At 44.2% G+C, this 25,568-nt stretch overlaps 1 protein-coding gene across 1 annotated transcript in view; it reads left to right on the forward strand.

Moving 5' to 3' along the window:
- The first annotated feature begins 1,999 nt into the window (after positions 1 to 1,999).
- Positions 2,000 to 25,568, forward strand: part of LOC136648428 (hemicentin-1-like) — a 69,750-nt gene continuing 46,181 nt past the window's right edge. Inside the window, exons 1-2 of the mRNA XM_066624540.1 lie at positions 2,000 to 2,083; positions 4,113 to 4,479. Coding sequence (XP_066480637.1) covers positions 2,000 to 2,083; positions 4,113 to 4,479 — 451 coding nt within the window. The remainder of the gene's footprint in view (positions 2,084 to 4,112; positions 4,480 to 25,568) is intronic.

Below are 25,568 nucleotides of genomic sequence, written 5' to 3' on the forward strand. Positions count from 1 at the left end.
CCGTGGACAGTCCACAACCTGTTAGATGTCAAGATCTTATTTGAAAACGATGGACGAACATCATCATTAAAAGAAAGAGATATAGCCCATTTTTTAACCTAAAGCTAGAAGTAGCTTACATAAAGTAATAAAATAATGTGATAAAATTATCCACAAAGATCACAAGAAAAAGCGCTCATAAATAGAGCCACAAAGCCCTGGTTAAAAGGAAGGTGAAATAAAAGTCTAAAAACCCCTTTGAATTGCCCCTTCCTTTCTAGCCTTCTAAAGTTCCAGAATTCTACAGAGAGAATTCCATAGGCTAGGAGCCACAGCAGAAAAAACTCTGTAGTGGGTCATCACCAACCAAACATCAATAGGCAATGGCATCTGCAACAGGCTATCTGAAATGCCTTCATGGGATGGGTAAATTGGTAAAATACGAGATGACAGAACACAATCATTATTGGTTGTGAATGGGAAGAAGTATATACAGCCAATTCTTGTTACCCACTGGGGTTAGGTTCCTGGAAAACCAGGAATCATTGATCCTATGTTATCAAAGGGGCCATTGGAAGGAGTAGCTAATTTGGAGCCCCATCCTATCCAATTTTCCAATGCTGGTGCTGCTGTGCCAATGGAGTATGCACTGCTTCCTGTGTAGGGGAGGCAGTCACACAGGCCTCCTCAAGGAATGGGAACATTTGCTCTCTTACCTTGGGGCTGCATTGAGGCTGCACCGGTGCTGGGAAGTTGGATAGGATTGGGCCCTTGATCAGGAATGCTGGCAGTGGATAGCTTCAGAATGGTGCGGATAGCTTCAAGATGGCAGCGGATGCTGTGGATTGTCTCCGAATGGCTGCAGTGTGAGGAGCAGAGTGCGCAGATAGTGAGAATGGACTGTATTTACATTCTTAATAATATAGCCAGTCACCACTGCCTCATAGGATGGTGTGAAAAGAAATTATTCATGTGTCACTTGGCTGTGTTTGATATTTTTGTGCATATATATTTGGATTCCTAATTAGTTTCAATCCCATTCAGGGTGGGTTGCCGTAGAAAAATCCAAATCCCATATCAGATACTGATTAATTCAATATCATTTTCCCACATCAACCAAATGTCATTTTAAAGAGAGTCCAAATAAATGTGTTTTCTGGGATATTTTCAGACTTGGATGTTGGCCATACTTATCAGACCATTCTGGCTCTAGATATCTTCTATAACTGAGGTTTTTTTACCATGATTTGCCTCTTGATACATGACGTTTCATTTACCACTGTTTCAAATTTGGTGGATGGAAAAAAAACTTCATAACTTGGCAGGACAAGATAGATGGCTGCCTAACCAATTGGCATATCTGGAGAACCAAATCTACAGGTTATGCTAAGCCTATTATTTCAGATGGAATGACTTCATTTTCCTTAAGTGCAGCCAAAGCAGGCTCTCTGTGGATTGAGACTGTGGCATGAGGGTTTCAAATTTCTTGCCACAGTCCCAATCCTCAGGAAGCTCAATTTGGCTATGTTCAGAGCCAGACTTGTAGCAGAGTATCTGATGAATTGCTTGGCCCAAGCTGGTGACTGGCTGCTCTGTGCCATTTCTATAGGCTCCTGCTTTTCTCCCTTTTTTTGATGGCTTCTTATAGGGAGTCAAGTTATTGGAATAGTCTTGGGGGGGGTACTATTGGTGTGGGCAGCAAGAACTTGTGCTAGTAAGATATTAGAAGTACATTTGGACCTTGGTATACGCAGGGGATCCAATCCCAGACCCCCGCCACCGGGCTACTGAAACACGTGGATAAACAAATCGCCAGGTCCAGTCTATAGGACCTCCAGACAGGATTGGAGATGTTCTCCGGTTGACACCCAGAGGTGTTCTAAGTCCCTTAGAGGCCTTGGAAAAGCCTCGAGAGGTGCCAGAAAGGCACTTTCGGTTTTCGCTCTCCTGGGTGCTGCCATCTTGGATGGTGTGAGAGCTTGTGTAATACAAGATGGTGGTGTTTGAGAGAGCCGGGAAGATGGGTACTACTATCTTGGATCACAGCAGCCTCTTCTTCCCAGCTTTCCTGGGTGTTGCCATCTTAGATCACATGAGATCTTGTGTAATCTAAGGTAGTGGCGCCCAGGAGAGCCAGGAAGGAGAAGCTGCCAGGGATATCCCACAGTGTCCCTGTGAACTCACTGTGGCACCCTCAGGTGCTGAGGTGCACAGTGAGGGAACCACTGCAGTCATTCTTTACCTGCAAGGCATGAACAGATGTGCATACTCTCCATGTTTCCCTGCACATAATATAATGATTGTGGTTCACAAAGACCCACCTGCTGTGTAAGCAGAGTTTGCTTAATTTTTCTGCCTTTACACGGTGGACTTTGTGTGAAAAGAGTATATGTGTATCAATACCATGTGAATGTCCATCTCACATTTTACATTATGCGTTTGGAAAAGAGGATAGGCTGGGTCTTGCCCCCACAGTGAAAGGATTGCCAGCCCTTTTTCTTTGTATGAAAATTGCCTCAGTGATGGAGAGAGAGCCTGCGTTTGTTCAGAAACAAGTTGTCCTTTTAATAGTTATTTATTTTGTTGTTATAAACAAATTCTAAGACTGAACTCTGACACACATTAAGCTCTGAAATTGTCCATGTCTGCTGTACTCTGTTTCAGCTATGTGTAGCAAACTCATGGACAAAGCATATGAGCTTCTACAGCTTTGGAACTGGGGGACCAATCAAGATTCGGAAATAATGGTGCTGAAAGATAAGGGTGCTCCTGCAGTACAATTTCTTCCCAGGTCTTGTCTTGAGAAAGTAGTGATATGGGTACAAAAATGTCCACACTTTTGTGTTTATTTCCTTATTATTTAACCTGCTTCCACTGTGTGCTAATTCGCAAGCAAGGAGAATGGAGTTATCACTCAGAGGTGGGAGTCAGGACACAGACTTTACATGTAGAAGGTCCCAATTCAAGTTCCTGGTACTTTCAATAAAAAAATTGCAGCCAGCATGGTTGAGAAAAACATCTGCAGAGACACTGAAGAGTCACTGCTAGTTGAAATAGACAAGTTTTGTGCTAGATGAACCAATATGTGACTCAGGATGGGGAAGCTTCTAATATGGCTGCAAAGACAAAACCAAGACTGTGCCAGTCAACACAAAAATAATGTGCAAAAAGCAGACCTAAAGATGCCCAATTTTTGGCATTTAACACGCAGAAACTGGAATTCATACCCTACTGACATCTTGTATCCTTTGAGTTTGTGTATGTGAATTTGCATTGTAAGGATGCAAATGTGACAACTGTGCTGAATATCAACTGTTCATTAATATTTTGCCTGAGCACTGAGTGACTGAATGTGACAGAGGGCGGCTGTGGCCTCATTGAAATGACTATTTCTCTGGAAGAGCCTGATATGGGTAGCAGGGAATCTGTGCATCTCTTAGGTTGTGAGTTCCCTGCCAAAATATGCTTGGAGCTCAAATTACTGGAGGCAAAGGAGACCCATTGCTCTCTAAGTATATTTAAACCATCTTGATAAAAGGAGTTAGAAAATGGTACCCCCTACCTCCCCTAAATATTTCCTCCAAAACTGAATCGCCACCACTGTGCTTGTTTTCATTACTGCATATGAAAGAATTTTGCCTTGAGTGGTTCTGTGGCACTAATGTGACCCTAAATACCTCTTTTAACAAGTCACCCTAAAAGGGGGCCTCGAAGACAAAGGTGGGGAAGTGGTGCTGACCAATGAGAGGACGAGCCCATCTGAACATCCACTCCTTGTTGCCTCTGCAGCAGCAGCAGTGAGAAGTCTCAGTCTCTAGCCAAAGACTCCCAACAGCAGCCGAACTTTTGAGCGCCTCTGCCTCTTGCCAAAGAATCCAGAGGCAGCAGCAGAAGTAGCAGCAGCTGCACAGGGGACATGAATGGGACTCTCTCTCCCTTCCTTTGGTGAGAGGCTGCCAAAACTTTTGCAGACAAGTAGACTGGGGAAGGGAAGAAGAACCAGCAACTTGCAAGGAAAAACTTCTGCATTCCCCCGTCTCTCTGCCTCCCATAAGAGCTAGTGAAAAGTGCTTTGTGTAAAAAGGACTTTGATTGTTGCTTTGAAAAAGGAAAGATCAGATGCATGTTTTTAGCCAGACTGGATCCTTTGTGATGGAGAACTGATCACATTGCTAAGGGTACTGGGGAGGAAAAAAAAAGACATGAATTTCCACAGAAACGTCCCTCTGTGGGCAGTGGGATTCTGTACATCATTCTTTTTTGTGCTTTTTTCTCCTTGCTGTGCCCAAGGAGATGCAGAAGTAGAGTTGGAGCCTCAGCCCACTGTGGAAGAAATTCCAGAAGGAGCATCCACCTTGGCTTTTGTGTTTGATGTGACTGGCTCAATGTATGATGACTTGGTTCAGGTAATTGAGGGAGCATCCAAAATTTTGGAAACCTCATTGAAGAGACCCAAGAGACCACTTTACAACTTTGCGTTGGTTCCTTTTCATGATCCAGGTAAGGTGATGCTTTCAAGCCTTCTTCAGCTTAACTGGGTAAATCACTTTGTATTGCATGCACGCACATAAGCTGTTTATATGGATGTGTGACCACCAGTATTTTTCATAATCATTGGACAACTGTAAGTCAAAGTGGTGTATATGTATATAGATAGGGCGTAATTTATCTGAATTAAAATTAGAGGCAAACTTGATTCTCATATCAAGAAAGATGGAAAGGAGGCAGTCCCAGAACAGTGACTCATGAAGGAACACAGCAGACAAACTTGTCTGAAGATAGGTAATTTTAGAAGATCTTCACATCAGATATGATTGGATTATTCCTGTTGTAGAGGAACAGAGCAAAAGTACTTGTCCTCAAAACAAACTGTTTGGAAAGAAGCACATCCAGTGCATCACAGGAGCCTTTAAGTATTTAATTATGTGTTTGTTACAAGACACTGTACTGTGTTTCAGTTCATAGTTTGGGAATGATTGTTTTAGAAGCTTGGATCACAGACTCTTAGCTACTCCGTTTACATAGAATTTCCTGCTGGAATAAATTGTGAATCTCAAGCTATGCCTTATTATTTAGCCCATTCAGCCTACAGAGATATTAACTGCAGGCTGTGTTTAGAGAGATCTCATGATGATCATAACCATCAGAAGTACACATAGGGTATATTAAATGTAAAAAATTCCACAACATGTTTTCAGTATATGTTTCTAGAGTTTTATTCTAACTTTCCAGGTTTTTTTCTTCACTGAAAGCCAGATACATTCTTTTTTTTACAAAAGTTAACACATGACCTTACAGGGTAACTATGTGCACATCCTCCAAAATCATGACCTTTGACCTTCTCCCATATTTGTTTGCTGTTTTGCCCCTTAAAACTTCCAGAACTTCAATACAGGCTTTATTGCTTTGTGCTTCAGTTTTGCTTCTTCTCCTCATTTTCCTTCCTGCATTCCTCTTTCCCTCTGCTGTTTATATACATATTCTTCCTGTTTCCTCTCCCACCCCCCAGCATCTGTTTTCTATCCTCATTCTGAGGACTTTCTCCTCTTCTATTGTCAAACCTCCCTGGGTGACCCCAAAAGGAAAGAGAAACTTGAATGCCCTAAAGCTGGGACATGTAGCTCTATAAGCACAGAGATCAGTTCAAGCTAACACTTAAAAGTCTGTGCCATAATCAGACATTCCTGTTACTTTTTTCACCTGAGACACTCCAGAATACAAACATCTGGAATTCTGTTGTGCCGGGGGATTGAAGAATCCAGTTTTTCCTGCTATTGTTTTTTTCTAAGGAAAAGGCAGTGATTCAACAATCATTGGAAAAAGCCTTATCTGTGATTAAGATAGTAACAGTGATCACTAATACTGACATGCTGCAAATATTTTCCAGTTTTGCTCATTTTAAAAATAGTAATCATTTTCAAAAACTGTAGGGAACATGATGTTGGAGGAGGATGGGAAATATATTTGTTCTCTGTTTCATAAAAGAAACTGAAAATATTTTTAAAAGGAGAAACTACCATTGCACTGCAGCATATACCAGTAGAGGGCCTGAAAGACAGAGGACTGATACACTATTATTCCACTTTGAATTACTGGCTATATTAATGCCAGTTGTATTTTCTTATAGTTATTATGGTTTCCAACCACATGAATGACATTTAGCTGTTAATCCATAGCCTCTTAACTGAGAAATTGATGAAATTTAAATTTATGTATTGCCAAAACTTCAACGTAGGTGCCTTTTTTGATGCACTGAAATGAGACGACTTTTAGTTTAATAAACATGAAACCAGCATTGATCAAACTGGGTTGGGACTAGGTGGGTCATGAACCAATTTCAGGTGGGTTGCACAGCAACCAGCTCAGCCACCATTGAAAACACAGAGCTGAAAATACAGGATACAGAGATGTTGGGCAGGGTGGCCTCCTGGTGGGTGAGGCATTGTGCTTTGCCCTGAATAGGTGGGAAGATTGGACACTCGAAAGGGGGGAGGACAATGTGGTTGAAGAAGGATTCAAGTCTGTTTTCTGCTTTCATTTCCAGGCTGGAATGTTTGAATTCCAAGCTATGCAAATTAACAGCATGAGCGTGCTGTGCAATGGGACCTTTGGCTGAGTGGCTTAGGTTTGAAGCCTAAACTGATGATGTGACTTCCTCCATGACATCACTTCCAGGTTAATGACATCACTTCTGGTGGGTCCCGACAGATTGCTATTCTAAAAAGTGGGTCCCATTGCTAAAAAGTTTGAAAACCACTGCACTAAACTAAAATTTAAAATTACAATTGTAATTTTAATTACAAAATTAATAAATTGCAAAATAACAAAGTTTGTTAGGAGGAAATGCCATCATTTAAATTCCCTGTGACAATAACCAACCAGAACCAAAATACAGTAATAGTAAAAATAAACAAAGATGTCCTTATTTCTCAGGTCTGCTAATTAACTAAGCATCTGGCTGCTGTCTGGCTGCCCTTCTAAATACTTACTGAATCATAAGCCCCACTATGCAATCTTATGCAGAAGTTAAGTTACACTGTGTTCAATGTGCAAATACTTACTCTCAGGCAAGTATGCATTGGATTGCACAGTTCAGGTTGAGAATAACTTGCTGCTCTATGACTGGACCAAGTGGTTATCTGTTATGTTTCAGTGGTTCTACTTGGGTTCACACATTGTTTCAAATCCTTTTTCAATTGTGTGAATGTCAGGCACTCCAGTGCTTGAACTAAGAACCTCATGAGGCTGGAACCTAGCTTAGTGTGTTTACTGGGATCCAAAACTCAGGCCTCAGAGCTTTCTTCAGGGACAGAATGGAATTAGGGGGTGTGCAAGAAGGCTGCCAACCAATTAGGGAGAAAAATGGTAGACTCTGTTTTGTTTTGCTTTTGGGTCTATTGCCAGAAAAACATGAACCAAGGCCATTTTTCCTCTTCCCTCCCACCAGCCACTTTTCTTTTAATGGATCCAATCCACCAATAACAGTTGATTTACATCCCCAGACTCATGTGGCCTTCTGCCACAGAGGGGTCAGCCCCTATGTTGCCAAAGTTCTAGATTTGTTTCTATTTCAAGAGCTGGCAATCCAACTGCACAATCATCAGCTTCTGTGATTGGCAGGGAGTATGAACCTCTGTTTTGGACAGATCTGTTTATAAATTCTAACACTTTGGATTTCTTTCCTTCCTTAATAACACAGGCCAACACACATTTTGCTTCCTTAAATGTTACACCAATGCCTGGGTATATTTGGGGTGCTGATTCCAAAAATGGCATCCGTTTTGCCCTATCACATCTAGGAAGTCTACACCATGGCTTCCTCATGATGAAGCTGCTTGAACCATTCACTAATGAGGCTATACTATATCTCCAAAACAAGAGGTGATAGGGCAAAATGAATGCCATTTTTGGAATCGGCACCCCAAATTCATATCAAACCACCATAAAGTTTGGGAAAAACTTTTCTGACCCTCAATTTTGTAGGCCTGTGTAATCACAGAACCGTATCTTCTGCCTGATTCACTTCAGGTCCTAGCCCTATTCTTCCCTACCCTGCTCCAGAAGCTGAATACTCTTCAGCTCTGGATTCAGATACATCTCTCCATGGATTTGGCTTGATGCAGGCTCTGTGTGCATTCAGATTTTGTAAGAGCAAACAATGGGTTGCTGTTTTGTGTACAAGCATCCACAAGCCTTTCTTTAGACAAGTGTTCCTTAACATTTGTCCTACTACTTCACATGGTCCACCCATTCAGAGAACCACCAGAAGCAATTGGCAATGAGGCAGGAGGTCTGGTCTAGAGGGTAGAGCCTCCATTTGCCTGAAGATAACATCCACAAGGTCGCCAGTTCAAGGCCACCGGCACCGTGCGACCTTGAAGCAGCTGACAAGCTGAAGCCGAGCTATTCCATCTGCTCTGAGCGTGGGAGGATGGAGGCCAGGATGGAGGCCAGATCAGAACAAAACATCTGTATTTGTTGTGGCTCTTGAAAGATAGAGCCTTCTTTCAATTGTAAAAATCCCTCCGGGGATTTAAATTAGCCTGCCTATGTAAACCGCCTTGAATAAAGTCTTGAATAAAGACCAAGAAAGGCGGTATATAAATACCTGTATTATTATTATTATTATTATTATTTCTGGGTTGGGAGGCCATATGCAGTGCACAAAACACCAGTAAGAGGCTCAGGGTAGATGGGAGGGCTTTTTTGATCATGGAAAAGCATGCAAAGTCTCCTACCGCCGTTTGCTGTGTCATGTTCTTGGTCTTGCTGCCAGGCAGCAGGTCTCCAGGGGTCCCATGAGTACCACCAGACACCACCTCAAATACCACTGGTGGTATCTGTAACACTGGTTGGGAAACACTGCCTTAGACTCATGCACTATCTCCTTCCCTTCCTTCATGTGTAAGGGGAAGACAGAGGTTTCTATTTCTGATCAGCACCAAACTATAATTTTCCATTGCTTTAAACATGGGAAACTATGGCTTGCCTGCAAATCAGGATTCCAAAACATGTTTGATCCTTGTTTTTATTCCCCTCTATCATGTGTAGACAAAGGGGAAGAGGGAGCACATAAGCCTGAAGCTTACCTTTACATTCAAATGTAGCCTCTGTCCTCATGTACACATCTCATTTTTTCCTTTACTCTGACAGCCAGTATGGTGGACAGACCAGAGATAAATGAGTTAGGGTGCAGTCCTACCCTGCACTGGAACAGACAAGCCAAGAGTCTTGTGCTGTATCCAGTACAGGGTAGGGGCCAAAAAGTGGCTCAGCCAGAGGCAAGGGGAAACTTTTTCCCTTACCTCTGGGTAAGGCGCCCTTGTCCCTATGGGTCTCCTCGGACTTGCGCCACCTCCTGAGGGAACGGGGGTTGGGATCCAGCATAAGTGCTGGTTCCCAGCCCCGCCTCCCACTCCCCACCTGCCTGCCCTCAAGGCCGCCCACCACCCGCCCTCCCCCAGGAAACCGCGTTTCCCAGGAACGCCTCCCTCTGCCTCCTCCCCGCCCATCCTAGAGCCTTGCATCGGCCCAGCTGGGTCGACACAAGGCTCGCCGCAGAAGCCGTCAAGGAGGCTGGATTCAGCCTCAGTGTGCCAGCGCACCTCCGTGTGCTGGCACAGCTTACTCCTGAGGAGGTGCAAGCTTGCTTTACAGCACATTTGCGACTCTCCTGGGCCAGCACAAGGGACTTGCGTCAGCCCAAGTGAAGGGCAGGATGGTGCCCTTAAATGTCATGCTCAGTTATGAAGCCCAATAGGTGTTTGGACCATTCATCGTCTTTCCCCCCCTTGCCTTCCTTCCTTCCTTCCTTCCTTTATTTATTTAAAACATTTAAATTCCACCTCCCAGTCTTTATTTCCAAGGTGTTTTACAACACAGTTCTTTGCTTTCTCCTCTCTTCAGTCTTCCTCAGATATCTCCCCCACTGTTAGCACTGAGATTGTAAAACTCCATAGGGTAGGGGGCCTGTCTTTCTTTATCTGCTTATGTTAGTTTGTAACCCAGCATGCCCACTGATGGTTCTCATAAAGTAAGAGTGAATTTTAGTATCCCACCCTAAGGGTGGGTGGTTGGGTGTTCCCTAGGGATACACAAATTCCTTGCAAGTTGTTCATCTCTCTCTCTTGTAGCAAATTAAAGAGTGCTGGCAAAGGGGAACTTTGCATCACAACAAAAGCTTACAGATCAAAGGCTTCTGTTGCCATTTTCAGCTTTGGTTTCTGACCTCCCACTAGTTAACTCCCATTTATTTCAGCAGGAAGAAGAGTAAATGCAGAGAATGGGCAGCCCACTCTGCTCGATACTGTTGTGTACCAGTCACAGTATGATCAGAGGTTTGCTGTCAGTGGGCAGCTTCCTGTATGACCTTCTCTGAATTGGATCTTTCTACAGACAAAGGTTGCTGTACTGCTCAGCACTGGGTTTCACTTCTCTTGGTGAAGGAAAAGTGACCCTCTCCAGATGCAAGTTGCCTATCTCCAGGATGACATGAAGGGAAATGTCTTAGATCAATGGCTCTATTTGCTGAGAAGACATTGGTCAGTTCTGCATCAAAGACTCAAAAGTCTTTAGTAAATTTGAAAGCATTTTAGATGCCAAAAGCATGTCAGGGAAAATCTACAGCTGTGTACTGCATATTAACATTATGGTTTCAGCCCTAAGTACACCATCAACTAAAAAACATAATGGAACCACAAGTGCCTGAAAGAGCTCTGGAAGTTGTTTAGCATCTTAAATTAACAAAGCACCAATCTTGGGGGTGCAGTCATGCTTCTCTCCCTTGGATAGCGGAATGTGGCACTCTGTGCCTGTTAGGAGGAAGAAGGAAGTACAAAGAGGTTGAGGTAGGCTGGACCTATGGGTGGAGTCAGTTGACCAGTTCAGGCCCATGCACCCGAGAACTCATCTAACTGACCTCTGAAGCCCTCCCCCTTAGAACTCAACTTTATGTGGGACAGTGGTAAAGAAATGCACTTGGACAAGTGAATCTCTCCATTGCTGGCTTCTTTTGCCCTCCCTATCTGCAAATTGGCTCCTTCAGAGGTTCCCATCATGGTGCAGGGGCCTTTCAAAGCCCATTCACAGATTTGAAGGACAGAAGGAGATGACCCCATAGTAAGTTGCTTGGCATAGTGAGTTCTGTCATTGCCTCTGGGAGAGGGAATTGGATACTTTTTTTCCCTTCATGCTACTGAAGGAAGAGAGCATCCACTTTACTCCATTTTTCCCTTTCTAGGGTCAGGTAGAAAGGTGCCTTTCTGTCACATGTCCATTATTGACCTAGAAGTTACAATGCAATGTAGAGCAGTGGATAGAGTATTGGATTAGGAAAGAACCAGATTCAAAATGCTTTCTTAATTGTGAAGTTCACCGGATAACTTTGAGCCAGCCACATTCTCTCTCAGCCTAATCTACCTCACAGGGTTGTTGTGGGGATAAAAGCGGGGGGAGAGAAGAGAAAAACTTATACCAACCTGAGCTCCTTGGAAGAAAGGTAGGATAGAAATGTATCTAATTAATAATACAATATGGTCGTTTGGGCAGCTGCATTGTTGATGCCTAATTTATTTATTTGTTTCTCTCTCTCTCTCTCTCACACACACACACCCTTTATATCTTGGCCAAGACACCTAAGTCAGTTTACAATTAAAACAAGCAAAAGTGTTACTTAGCATAAAAAGCAGAATTGTCTTAGGCCATTGCTAGTCTTCTCAAGTGCTTCCTGGCCTGGGCTTGTCCTCGCCTGCCTTCCCCCTCAGGGTCTTCAGGGCTTTCAGCAGCTCCTGGGACTGCAGCTTCTTCTTCTTCTAACATACCACCACAATAGCACCGAGAGTGAGGCACCTGGGTCTGTTGAGATATACCTACCCATTCCCTTTCCCCTTCAGAGGGTGGGTAGGAGATAAGTCAGATGGAACAAACTTCTGTGTCAGCAATATGACCTGCAAGGGACGGGGGAAAGACCTTGGAGGTCAACGGGTATGTATTTTCCAATCAAGGGCTTGGTATTGGCAAGAATGCAGTGTTTTGGTTTTGAAGGAGACATTCATGAGAGGAAATATTGGTAACACATGTCTATTAGAGCCAGAATAGTAAAAGGCTGTAGTTGTTGAAAGAAGGCTTTGGTGTTACTTGAGCCTCCTCAGCACGCTCTGATAATTGGCGATATTTGTTACACGACTCCATGTAGACTGAGGCTCTGGGCTTTCTCCTTTTAATTTGGTCTGACTCCTCTACAGATTGGCCTTCCAGAAGAGGATGCATTTTATCCCTGAATTTACAACCCAGTGTAAGGTTAATTGACAGCTGGTGGCCATGGTTGGAATTTCAGGTTTAGATTGATTGTTGTTGACTCCAGTTGATTATATAGTTTCTCAGCTTTTAACAGATTGGACATTGACTCTCTGCTGGCTTCATTATTTGATAAATTCTTCTCCTGACAGTTGGTTGTCCAAGATCTGGATTTTGTAACTGGAGGAAACCTCTGTTGCTCTATCCCTCTCCCCCCCCTTTTTTTTAACTAGGCCATAATATTTTTAGGGCTGTCTTATTAAATGACTTTGGATCTTTCAACCATTGTGTGGTGACAAACCTGGACTGATAATGCATTTGACAGGGAAGCGCATCCAGTTCAGACTTCCAAATGTGTCTGCTGAAGGTCCAACTTTAGAAAAAAAGAAAGAAAAGCAGCTTTGAGAGGCTGAGCTTTAGAGCAGAGGGGGAAGAGGGTTTGATTAAATCCTTTCTTGCAAGTTATTTTTCTTCTTAACCACTCACCCAAGTGGATTTGAGAAAGGCAGATCGAGACCAGGAAGGGGGATAGGATATTGATGGTGTTGAAGCCATTAGCATTCCCTTCCTCCTATCTCCTGTGCTGACTTACCAGAGGGCTTTTCATTGGGCTGCTGTGTGTGGCAGCGCGGAATGGCATGTCACCTTTTCTGATCACTGCAAAGAATGCTGCACCACCAGAACATGAGTTTCAGTGGTGCAGAATGCCCATAGGATTGGGTCCTATGATGCACATATTTGGAAATACACGTTGTTCAAACATTACATTTACAAGACTACACTTGAAACATCTTAGAAGTATATATTTAAAAAGTTATGTGTGATTCACTTTGGCTTCACTTAATAACTTTCTTGTTGCTCATTCTTGAAGGCATCTGTAGATGGAGGCTCATTTAAATCTTCACTTAAGATTTTGCTAAGGTTCAGGGTCAACTCCAGATTTTGGTGTACCAACAGGACAAGGTACCCCCTCCCCCAAACTGTTAGAACAGTGGGCATTTTGACTTGGCAAAAACCAGAGTGAGCCACAGTCTATAGGTGGCCTTACTAAGTGTTTGTCTGCTCAGGTGCAAGGCGGCATTGCATTGTTTTTTCCAAGTAGGAAGTGTGGGGCCTCCAGTTTATTTTAAAGGGACCACACATACACAGGGCCTCCTTTGTGAAGGGCACCCTGAATCCTCCATCACCCCCTCATGCCCTACCATCCACTGCTAATACAAGCCACATCAGCCGGTTTCATGGTTGCGCTAGCCCTGAATCATTGGATGGCACCCTTGGGGAGGTGCCAAGAATTTCAGGCCCCCAGTGAGCCCACTACCATTCCCTCAAGCACTCACCTCTGGCAGAGTGTCTCTCTCGGCCAATAATTGTCCTGTCTTCACCACCTCTTGTCCATCCTATCCTCAAATGGAAACTTGCCCCCTAGGAGGGCCCTGCATTATCACAAGGACCACTGGGGGCATGTGTCCATTTGGAGATTGAACAGTGCCTGGAGTAGGTGGCAATGGAACCAAGAGAGTCTCATCGGAGGCATCGCTACAGTTTACATCACCCAGTGCAAAAGCTCATCGCATCACCCCCATGATGGACCTCATCCTGTCCCAGACCATACAGAATAACTTTTAATATCATACGCACAACCTAAATGCAGTGGCATCATTAGGGTTGGTGTAGCCCCCATCAACTATTTGTTTATTTTAATATGTAACAGTACAGGTCCAACAAATCAGTAACCAACAAAAAACCAGTGGCCAACTTAATGATATTCACACAACTGAATATGAGTTCTAGTATTAGCTCTGCTACATGGAAATAAGAGCTGATTTACACCTTATTGGTTCCTTGCTGTGTCATAAGAACACCTCATTGGCTCTCTGAACAATCAGTCTCATTGGTCAGTTCTGAGTTAAAGAAATCCACTTTTTGTTACATAAGGCAGTTGTATTTTCCTTTTCTGGTTATTTTACTATAACTTTTGATAGCATGTAGATATTTCAATGCGGTTTGTTTCATTGTATTCTTCTTTGTATTAAGTTACCCACTGAATGATATATAACATGATGGTATTATTTAAAAAATCAATATTTTCACAATTTTGGCCACTAGTGGTGTCATCCCCCCGAATATGTCACCTGGTGCAGTTCGCATGCCCTACACTCCCTAGTGATGCCACTGAGTCTCATTCACAAATAGGAGGCTATTCCCTGAGGCTGTGTTGATGATGATGATTCAAAGGCCTCTGGATGAAAGCTGCCTTTTCCAGATGAGGGAAGGCCTCTAGCAACTTTTGGCCCAATCCAGTGCAAATTCCTTCTTGCCAATGCAGCAGCACTCGCGTGGCTTGCACTGAATCTCACGGGAATTTAGCAGGAGAAAGGTCTCCCTGTGGTAACATTTGTCCCCTTGCCCTGGGATAAGCCTCAGCCGCTGCTATGGGGTAGTTTGGATTTGCAGGAGCTTAGTCACTGGTGCAAGTCTGTGTTGCCCCATGTTGGTGGATTGGGCCCAGGAAGGGGATTCGGATGTGGCAAGTGGTGGAACATCAATCTCACCTACCCCTGTCATCACTCTCCATCATCCCATTCCATCTTCTCCCTGCCTCTCCCAAAGACTAGCAAGTGCTGCTCCTTCTGTTGGCATGTGCATGCCATCATGGGCCTCCGCACTAGTGCTGGCTACTGCTATAACATAGCAAAGTGCTTTATGGCACTATTGTATTAGCTAACCCTGGAGCTAACCCTGTTCCAGTGTGCATTGCTGGCTAGGATCAGGAACAGAAAAATATATGCCATTGTTATATTGTATATAGGCACCCTCCTGTCCAGAAACGGAAGCTTTTCAGGCAGTGACACAGGAGCTCTTGGGGGAAAGATGCCACTTCCAAAAGAGATGGATGGGAGGAGGGGAAACAGGGATGAACTGCAATTCTTTGCATCCCTTTGCTAGCACCATATCTGTTATATTTTCTAGATTCTGTTCCCCTCATCATTTCAAAGCAGGGAGCTAGTGTATTTTCATACTAAAAGACAGATTAGCTGTAGTTCAGCCATTATATGAAATACAATATCTGAAATGGTAATCAGAGATTTTCAGAGTCAGGAAAGGCAAAAGCCTCTTTTCAATACTCCAAGGTGTGCTCCAGCATATACACCTAGCAGGGTGCCGCAGCCAGTCCTGGCTTTGTGAACTGTTTCATCCACGCATTTGCAATTACATACTGTCACTTGCATACATGCAGTGTGTGTCCTTTTGAAAAGGACTGGACAAATCCATAGAGAATTGGTCCATCAATACCTCTGTGCCATAGGCTCTAACAGTAGCCCCACATACAGAGGAATCATACTCTGAGTGGCAGATGCTTAAGAGCAAGCAGTGAGGAAAGAGCCAGGATGATGTAGTCACTTAGACCTGGAAGATCCATGTTCAAATCCCTGCTCGGCCATTAAGCTTCCTGTGCCAGTCACCCTCTCTCAGCCTCACCTACCTCATGGGGTTATTGTGAGGGAAAAAGGAGGGAATGAACCGTGTATCCCACTCTGAGCTCCTTGGAGGAAGTGTGGTATTAAAAAAATGTGAAAAATAAGACAGAGGGCCAAATTACAGAGGGCCAAAGGGGATCCAGCTCCCTTACATTTTGGGTTCATTCTCTTGGTTAGGTTTATTTTTTTTATAGAAAGGTATTGGGGTACAATTGACTAAAACTGGGAGGGTGAGGGTCATGTGGATTTCTTTAAGATCCCCCTCCTTCCCCTTCCATAATTTCAACACTTAGAGAAGGCCATAGCCTTCATGCCCGCCTGCCTGGCTGGAGCTGGAAAGAGAACTCTGGGCTAGATGTTTTATCTGATCCAGTAGGAAAATTCTTATGTATCCTTTTTCCAGGTTCACATTAAATAATGTGACGAAAGTGACAGTGAGGCATAAGTGAAGTGATAGTGAGACAGACAGGAGGCTCTGGGTATGTGGTTGGCTCATTCGTGCCGTCTTGGCTTTGCATGTGAAGCCCTGGCTGAGAATAAAGCATAGTTAAGGGGTCAAAGAAATGTGGAGCCCCCAGAATGTGGCAGAGCTCAGCCCTCCCACCCCATCCTCCTCTGTGATCAGCCTTGCCTTAAGGAGAAGCTTTATGACTGGAACCCTACCATGCTGTTTAAATTAGTATCTTGGCGGGGCAGGGGGAGGGTTAAATGTAAGCAGGAAGCCCATTGTAATTTTCATGCCTCAAACACTAGTCCATTTTCATGAGCTGTAGTTTTAAAGTGTCTCTGGGGAAGCTGAATATCACTGAAACATTTCCTGAGTTCTCTTAAGCTGCACAATGGTATGTCGAAAATTGTTTTTGCAAAACGACTGCTCTTTTGTTTGGTTAGCGAAGTTGTAGTGTAGCTCATTGAACTGGCCCAATTTTTGCACCATTAATTGTTTCTGGAACAGAACAGGAAAATAAGTCATTTAGGGAGAATAAAATGTTCTCTTGTTTTGCAGCATTAGGATCAAGTGGAGATTAGAAGTTGCCTTATTCACTGCATTAATGTGCACATTAAAAAAAAGTAGCAGTAAAGCAGATGTGACTGCCTTAGGCTGGTTCACATATGCATGAAACCCAATTTTTCAACTGCTTACCCCGTATCATGATGCTTAATAACTCTTAGCTGAATATACTGTATGAGAGTTAAACTACACTTGATAATAAAATTGTCATTGACCCTTCATTTTTGGCCCTCATGAAGCCTTCAATGTGAGGCATTATTTTTCTTTAGTTCCATAGCCCCAATCTATGGGTGGAAGGAAAACAATCATCTTTCTGATTGCCCTCCTCATGGAGCAGGACTGTGGTAAGCAATGGGGGCCTTTAACCTGACCCTGCCTACAGTACTGAGTCACAAAAGGGCCCCTGATCCAACTGTTCTTTCTTTCTTTTATTTATTTCTTAGATTTGTAATCTGCCTTTCTCTCCGAAGAGCACCCAAGGCTTTACTCTTTGTTCTTTATACTTGAAAAAAGCTCCCATTAGCATCAATAGATGGACTGCTCTGAAAAGTGCTTTGTACTGCCAACAACCTATCTCTGAAGGTTGATTTGTGATAGCTTAGGACCAAAATATTATAATTAGAATAGTAATTATTAAGAATATTTATATTCCACTTTTCGACAAAAAAGTTCACAAAGCAGTTTACAGAACAATCAAATAACTAAAAGGCTCCCTGTCTGAAAAGGGCTCACAATCTAAAAAGATGCAGAAGAACATCAGCAACAGCCATTAGAAAAGACACTGAAGCGGGACAGTTACTCTTCCCCTGCTTAAATATAAGAGTGAAAAAGTGCCTACTTGCCCAGTTAGCAGGGTAATTGTCATTATGGAATAATATAACCCTGCATGTGGGGTTTCTTTTTGTATGTTTGGTACAGTCAGCCCTCAGCATCCACAGGCGTTCCGTTCCTGGAACCCCTATGGATGCTGAAACCCGTGGATAAACAAATCAGTGGATCTGGGCCCTCACCTGACATCTGGACACAACTGAAAGTGCCTTCCAATCATGTTTGGAGCTATTCTGAGGTCCAGAGAGGCTGTGTGTGGCCTCCCGAAGCCTCAGAAAGCCTCCCGGACATGACCAGAAGGTGCTTCTGGTTATGTCCTGGAGGTCAGGTTCGGTCCTCCAGCACTGGTTTGGAACTGCACTGAGTCAAATCCGCTGGTTCTGAATCCACAGGCTATAAAGGGTCTGCCTATAATAGTGCAGCAGAGAAGCTATAAATGTGGCAAAATCAGGGGTGGTGGTAGTGGGCGGGGAGCTGTAGGTTGTTATCCCACTGCGGTTCTGATCGTGCACGCTCCCCTGCATGTTGGCTTTGATTGAGAAAAAAAGCTTCTGCTGGTGCACAGTTTAAAAACAAAACACACAGGACCATGCTATTTCTTCATTCTTATAACTCACTTATACAAGTATGTTGATGAAACAACATACGGCCCAGTCCTATCAAATTTTCCAGTGCTGGTGCAGCCATACCAATGGGGCATGCACTGCGTCCTGTGGTGGGGAAGTAGTCACAGAGCCCTCCTTAAGGTATGGGAACATTTGTTTCCTTACCTTGGGGTTGTGTTGCGGCTGCACTGGTGCTGGAAAATTGGATAGGATTGTGCCCATAATAAGTGATGACTGTGTATGTCCTGTATTAACCCGCTCTGAGGTTGTGAATGATTTGAAGAGTTTGTTTTTCAGTGATGAGTGAGAGCACAATGTTAACCTGCGCTAGAACAGGCAGGCCAACTGGCCTCTGCTATATTCAGTGCAGGTTAGGAGTTGGTTGGAGATCACTCAGCATAAGGGTAAATTTTTCCCATACCCCGAGTTAAGCTCCTGCCACCCCTATGGGCTATTTGGTTCTGTACCAGTGATTTAGCTGGCGCAAATCTGAGCAGCCTGTATAAGGCTGCTTGGGCCAGGGTTGGGGATTAGGATTTGGCCTGCATTGCTGCAGCTGATCCCACCCCCCTTTCCGGGCTGAATCCACCACCTGTTCCTCCCTGCCCCTGCCCAAAAACACACCCTCCCCACCTCCCAACCTTCTGCCACCCTTTCCCATCCCCTGTGCCCCTGCCCAGGTTGTCACAAATTTATCCCACCCAGGCCTGGATCTGGCCTTTTGGAGCCAGCATGGGCTTCTGTGCCCATCTAGCCAACTCTTGAGTTGGTGTGGACATGCCTTACGGCACATTCACAACACTTGGAGGCTGGGCAGGGGGCCTGTACCGGTTCAAGTGCTTGTTTGGATGGCTGTGCTCTATTGTTAAAATTGTTACCTTTTTAGGGCTTTTGTGTATACAAGAATTGGCCATTGGTTTGCTCTGGATTTGAGAAGCCAATCTAAAATGAAATTCAAATCCATACATCAGTGAAAATTTTAGATGTCGTGCTCACCTGTTTTATTACATGAAATCTAGTTACAGATCTAGAAATACAATGTGGAAAAGGGAGGGGAAGAAACCTTCTTTGACTTGTAAAAATGCAGTCCCTTAATCCCGGAATTAAATTTATTAATGTGCTTTTCTTTTGCAGAAAAGCAAGTGTTTAATTGTTACCGTATGCACCATAAAACTGTGTTATGCAGTATGGAGTATTTAATAATTGCATCACAGAATGAGGTAATTCACATCAGGTCTTGAAATCGAATAAAAAAAATTATTATGATTTGGAGCAAATCCTAGTAAAACCTTGGGAAAGGCCATTTTGATTCAGAATGAATACACTGGCCTATGTACATCTTTTCATGCTCAGTTCAGAATGAGGGTTGAGAACCATGCCCCATGACACTCTGAAAGGTGCTCCTTTGTCCACGCAGCTAATTACCCACAACAAGCATGGGGAAAGCGTGGAGGGCAGAAGTAGCGGTTGTAGAAACAGGGCTAGCCAGAAGGCCATTCTGGAGAATGGGGTGAAGGAGTTCCTTCCTTGGCCCAGTCTCAAGCCACCTCCTTGGAAATCACTGATTAGGATTATCGGGTTTTGACACTGACAAAATGGACAGAATTTTACTAACACCACAATGATGATTTACATTGATGACTTTGATGGCATTATGGGGCAAGCATAAGGCGTTTGACACGGTCCCTCACCAAAGGCTACTGAAAAAACTCCACAGTCAGGGAATTAGAGGACAGGTCCTCTCGTGGATTGAGAACTGGTTGGAGGCCAGGAAGCAGAGAGTGGGTGTCAATGGGCAATTTTCACAATGGAGAGAGGTGAAAAGCGGTGTGCCCCAAGGATCTGTCCTGGGACCGGTGCTTTTCAACCTCTTCATAAATGACCTGGAGACAGGGTTGAGCAGTGAAGTGGCTAAGTTTGCAGACGACACCAAACTTTTCCGAGTGGTAAAGACCAGAAGTGATTGTGAGGAGCTCCAGAAGGATCTCTCCAGACTGGCAGAATGGGCAGCAAAATGGCAGATGCGCTTCAATGTCAGTAAGTGTAAAGTCATGCACATTGGGGCAAAAAATCAAAACTTTAGATATAGGCTGATGGGTTCTGAGCTGTCTGTGACAGATCAGGAGAGAGATCTTGGGGTGGTGGTGGACAGGTCGATGAAAGTGTCGACCCAATGTGCGGCGGCAGTGAAGAAGGCCAATTCTATGCTTGGGATCATTAGGAAGGGTATTGAGAACAAAACGGTTAGTATTATAATGCCGTTGTACAAATCGATGGTAAGGCCACACCTGGAGTATTGTGTCCAGTTCTGGTCGCCGCATCTCAAAAAAGACATAGTGGAAATGGAAAAGGTGCAAAAGAGAGCGACTAAGATGATTACGGGGCTGGGGCACCTTCCTTATGAGGAAAGGCTACAGCGTTTGGGCCTCTTCAGCCTAGAAAAGAGACGCTTGAGGGGGGACATGATTGAGACATACAAAATTATGCAGGGGATGGACAGAGTGGATAGGGAGATGCTCTTTACACTCTCACATAATACCAGAACCAGGGGACATCCACTAAAATGGAGTGTTGGGCAGGTTAGGACAGACAAAAGAAAATATTTCTTTACTCAGCCCGTGGTCGGTCTGTGGAACTCCTTGCCACAGGATGTGGTGCTGGCGTCTAGCCTAGACGCCTTTAAAAGGGGATTGGACGAGTTTCTGGAGGAAAAATCCATTATGGGGTACAAGCCATGATGTGTATGCGCAACCTCCTGATTTTAGGAATGGGTTAAGTCAGAATGCCAGATGTAAGGGAGGGCACCAGGATGAGGTCTCTTGTTATCTGGTGTGCTCCCTGGGGCATTTGGTGGGCCGCTGTGAGATACAGGAAGCTGGACTAGATGGGCCTATGGCCTGATCCAGTGGGGCTGTTCTTATGTTCTTATGTTCTTAAGCAGTTGACATAGACATGGAGAACTAACCAAGGCTGCAATCCTATCCACACTTAAGCCCCATTGACTTTAATAGAACTTACTTCTGAGTAGACATGCATAGGATTAGACTCCAAATCAGATAGCAGCAACAGCACATGCACAAGTCTGTTTTCCCCTGTTTTTGGAGCACAGACCCTGACTTCGTTGCTTGACTTTCAGTGTACTTAGCTGTAGTTATGAGGTTGAGTTGAACTACATTTCATGGGGCCTTGCATATGTGTCTCAACTTCTGACCATTAAAATGTGTGCATTTAAAATATGGGGTGTTTATGGCCAGTGTTACTGGCCAAATATAATTTATATTAGTCATATTTCACAGAAACTTTCTAGCTGTAGTCGGGAACAAAAATAGCAAAGGGAATCGCACCTTGGAGGCATCAAAGTTAAGTATTTCCTTGCGATGACGGCCTTAAGGAAAAGGCTATATAGCTGCTGCTCTTCAATAGCTGTGAAGACCCAAGGGGTGAATATTATCTTAGGTTTGCAGAACTAGCCTGTGTAGCTGACTGTGTTCACGCAATGTATGCAAGGAACATGTGCAGTCTCACCCATTTGTATTTTCCTAGCCATGGAAGGTAAATCAGTAATATTAGTGTTGGCTTGAAACTAGTGCCTGGAGGCGCCAGACACAATGAAGGTATTTTCTGTTCTTTTAGGTCTTGTCCATACACTGTGATGAGGCAATTGCTTTTTCTCTCTGTGACATTTATGGGGTAGATGCCCACTTTGGTTAACTGTTTTTAAAAGCTGAGGCTCTTGATGGCTTTGTCTCCAAAAATTGATTAAAAAATAAAAATACCCATTCCTTTTCAGCCTAGTAAAGACATAAAATATGCTAACAAACCACTGTAGAATATTATATATCAATATAATAGGAGGTCTGGTCTAGAGGGTAGAGCCTCTGTTAGCCCGAAGATAACATCTGAAGGTCGCCAGTTCGAGACCACCGGCAGCTCCATGAATGGCGAGACCTTGAAGCAGCTGACAAGCTGAGCTGAGTTATTCTACCTGCTCTTTAGTGTGAGCAAAGAAGTGTCTTGGCTGCCCTTCAAGTGAGAGATGAAGGAGCTGCTTGTCAGCCTGTGTGGAAGGCAACTGGAGGCAGAAGTGATACTAGACCGTGAAAGATCCATCTGAAATGTTGTGTGGTTCTTGAAAGATAGAACCTTTCTGTTATTGTAACCCCTCAGACAGTGGTTCTCGAACTTTTCTGGACCGTGGCTCCCCTGATCCTTGTGGCCATTGGCCACGACTCCCCAGTACATCACCTCACCTCAGTTACCCCCAAAATGGGGATGAAGGTGTTATAATTGTACACTAGAAACCAAAAGCAGCTGCCAGCACTGAGGCTGCAATCCTAACCACACTTACCTGAGAGTAAGCTCCATTGAACAAAATAGAACTTACTTCTGAGTAGACCTGGTTAGGATTGTGCCCTGAGATTGTTAGCAGCACACCTGGAGGGTTTTGGAAAGGGAGGGGGGAGTGATGAATTTGCTGGGGGAGGGGAAGACTTTGTTTTGTGTGCATCTGCTAATTGCAAACTGAGCCCCAGAGACTGGCTGCAATCCTAACCTCACTTTCCTGGGAGTAAGTCCCATTGAACACAATAGGACTTACTTCTGAGTAGACCTAGCTAGGATTGTGCCTTTTCTCTTACAATAGCAGCCAACATGGAAAGTTACCCCCCTCCCCAAAAGGAGACAGGGGGAAAAAGGGGGATTGCTGAAAAGGAATGGGGATTTTTTATTTTTTAATCAATTTTTGGAGACAAAGCCATCAAAAGTGGCTTTTTTTCTTTTTTGAAGGGGGAGGGAAAAGAGAAAGGTGAAGATCCTTGGTTAAGCTGACACAGACCCCAAGCCTATGTGGGTCTACTCAGAAGTAAGTCCCATTTGAGACAATGGGGCTTACTCCCGGGAAATTGTGGATAGGATTGCAGCCACACAGAGCAAGATTACAACTCACCCCCAAAGTAGATGGGGGCATGCTCACACACATACACCTACAACATGCAGTTGCCACCCCTATTCCCCCCCCCCCCCCGCAAGATGGAGGAATGCAGGCTGGGGCATTTGGACCCCCCTCCCCCAAGAGCAGGCTGGGCTTCCTCCTTCCCAAGCAGAGGAATTCAATATGTGTAAGATCTGTGTACAGTGTATGCATGATTGTTGATTCAAATGTCATTCATTCATTCATATGTCATTACATACATTCATACATTTAATATGTGTACAATCTGTGTACAGTGTATGTACGATGTTGATTCATATGTCATTGCAGTTATGTAGACATTATGTTCAATGCACATACAGCTGAACCCACAATTTGTATGCTACATTTTCAAGTTCAGTCTCCGTGTTGATTTTTAAAATGAATGCATGTATAGTCCATTCACACAAAAAAGTGTGTGCTCATACAAACACCTGAGCATTTGTACAGTGAATGCCTTGTTGGTGTAATAACCAGCCATGGTTTGCCACAATGGGAATTAGCAGATGAGTCTTGGCCTTGCATACTCTGTCCTCCCTTCTCTTTGCAAGTGAGAGGGTGAGAAGCTTCCAGTCATAGTTTTGCAGCAAATGGCAAAGTTTCTAGTTTCATCTTAATACCTTATTTCATAGTTTCATAGTTTGTTCACAAATTAGGATAGCAAACTGTGATGGGAAGCTCTCATCTGAGGAAGAGGGAGGGGATAAGGCTTTTGTGAGCAGGAGGCCTACTCATTCTCATAATGATAAACTTGGTTTGAAGATCAGAAATGGTATATCTGCAGTGGATCAGTCTGTCCAATCAACATTTAACTCAACTATTGCATCAGTTCTCAAACTGTGGGTCTGGGACCCACCAGTGGGTCATGACCCAATTTTTAATGGTTAGCAAAACTGACAGGGCAGATTAGGCTATGTGCATCAAGGGTTAAACAACTGTATTGGAATTGCGGAAGATCTGGCGAGGAGGTAGCTGTGGTGTCAGCAGTGGCCCCTTTAAGGGTAAGGCCTGGGCATCCCACAGAGTGTGCTGCACAGCTGCAGCCACTGGAAGGCAATAGGGCCCTCAGGGATATAAGGAGCTCCTGAGGCAGGAAGGGTTTGTGGGTTGTAGAAAGAGTGCAGGTTGGAGGTAGGAGAGGAGACTGACTGGGCTTATTGACTTTGGAATCTGATCTTGGACTGTGACTTGGCGTATTGACTTTGGACTTTGACTTGGATACCCTGACTGATTTGACTGACTTACCTGGAACCTGACCTCAGACTGTAACTCAGCTTATTGGCTCTGGACTCTGATTTGGCAACTCTCGTTGATTGGACTGGTTTACTTGGAATCTGTGGACTGGAACTGGACTCTGACTTTTGCTTGCTGCACTGTGAGTTTCACAAGGGAAACTAATCAGCCTTAAGTGGGCACTTAAGGCCCCACTTAAGGCCCAGTGGGGAGGAGCTGTGGCAAGACAACAACCTGCTACTCGGGGGAGGGAGCACTGCTGCCCAATTACCATTATAGCCACACCTCTTGGCATTTATAAATCAGGCAGAAGCCTCTAGGGCCGCTAAAATCTATTGTAAAATCCATGTGTGGCCAGGCCTACCCCATAAGACAGGGATTTAAAATGTTATGTTCAGTCAGGGTGCAGACTGCCATAAGGCTCCTGGGATGCAGAGACAAAAATCTTTCAAGAGCGTCATTAACCCCTGCTAATTGAGTAAGAGGCACTTTTTCAAGTGGGTGCTCCTTTTTTTAGCAGGGGGAGAGTAACTGGCCCACCTCACCCCAGCAGTGTCTGTTCTAGTGGCAGTCTGCTGGTATTCATTTGCATCTTTTTAGATTGTGAGCCCTTTTGGGACAGGGAGCCATTTAGTTATTTGATTTTTCTCTGTAAACCGCTTTGTGAACTTTTAGTTGAAAAGCGGTATATAAATACTGTTAATAATAATAATAATCTGAGTGTCCACCATTGTAACCCTAGCTATAGCTTCACCAACAATGCAATGGGATGCAATTTTCTCATGTGATGTGGGCAGTTGGTTCAGGAAAGTAGTGGGGTTGTCCAGTCCGACTGAAGGATTATGCCAGTATCATTCTGCCAGCATAAGCGGCTTTGCAGCAATTGCAAATGCGACTAGGTCAGTGTGCATGTGCCAACAGATGCTCACACACCAGAGGAGGTGAGCTGGCACAGGGGGTCAGAGGGAGGGGAGGGGTTTGTATGAGGCTGAGGTGAGTGGAATCGGGTGGTGATGGGGTGGGCAGGAGGGCATATCAGGCCTGGGAGGGGGTGGGATTGGCAGTGGTGGCCCATACTGAATCCCGATCCCCTTCCTGGGCCCAACTTGCCTTCACAGATAAACATGGACTTGTGCCAACGATGGAGTTTGTGCAGGTCTGAGTTGAAC

Source organism: Tiliqua scincoides, chromosome 4, assembly GCF_035046505.1.
Source record: "Tiliqua scincoides isolate rTilSci1 chromosome 4, rTilSci1.hap2, whole genome shotgun sequence".
Classification (NCBI taxonomy): domain Eukaryota; kingdom Metazoa; phylum Chordata; class Lepidosauria; order Squamata; family Scincidae; genus Tiliqua; species Tiliqua scincoides.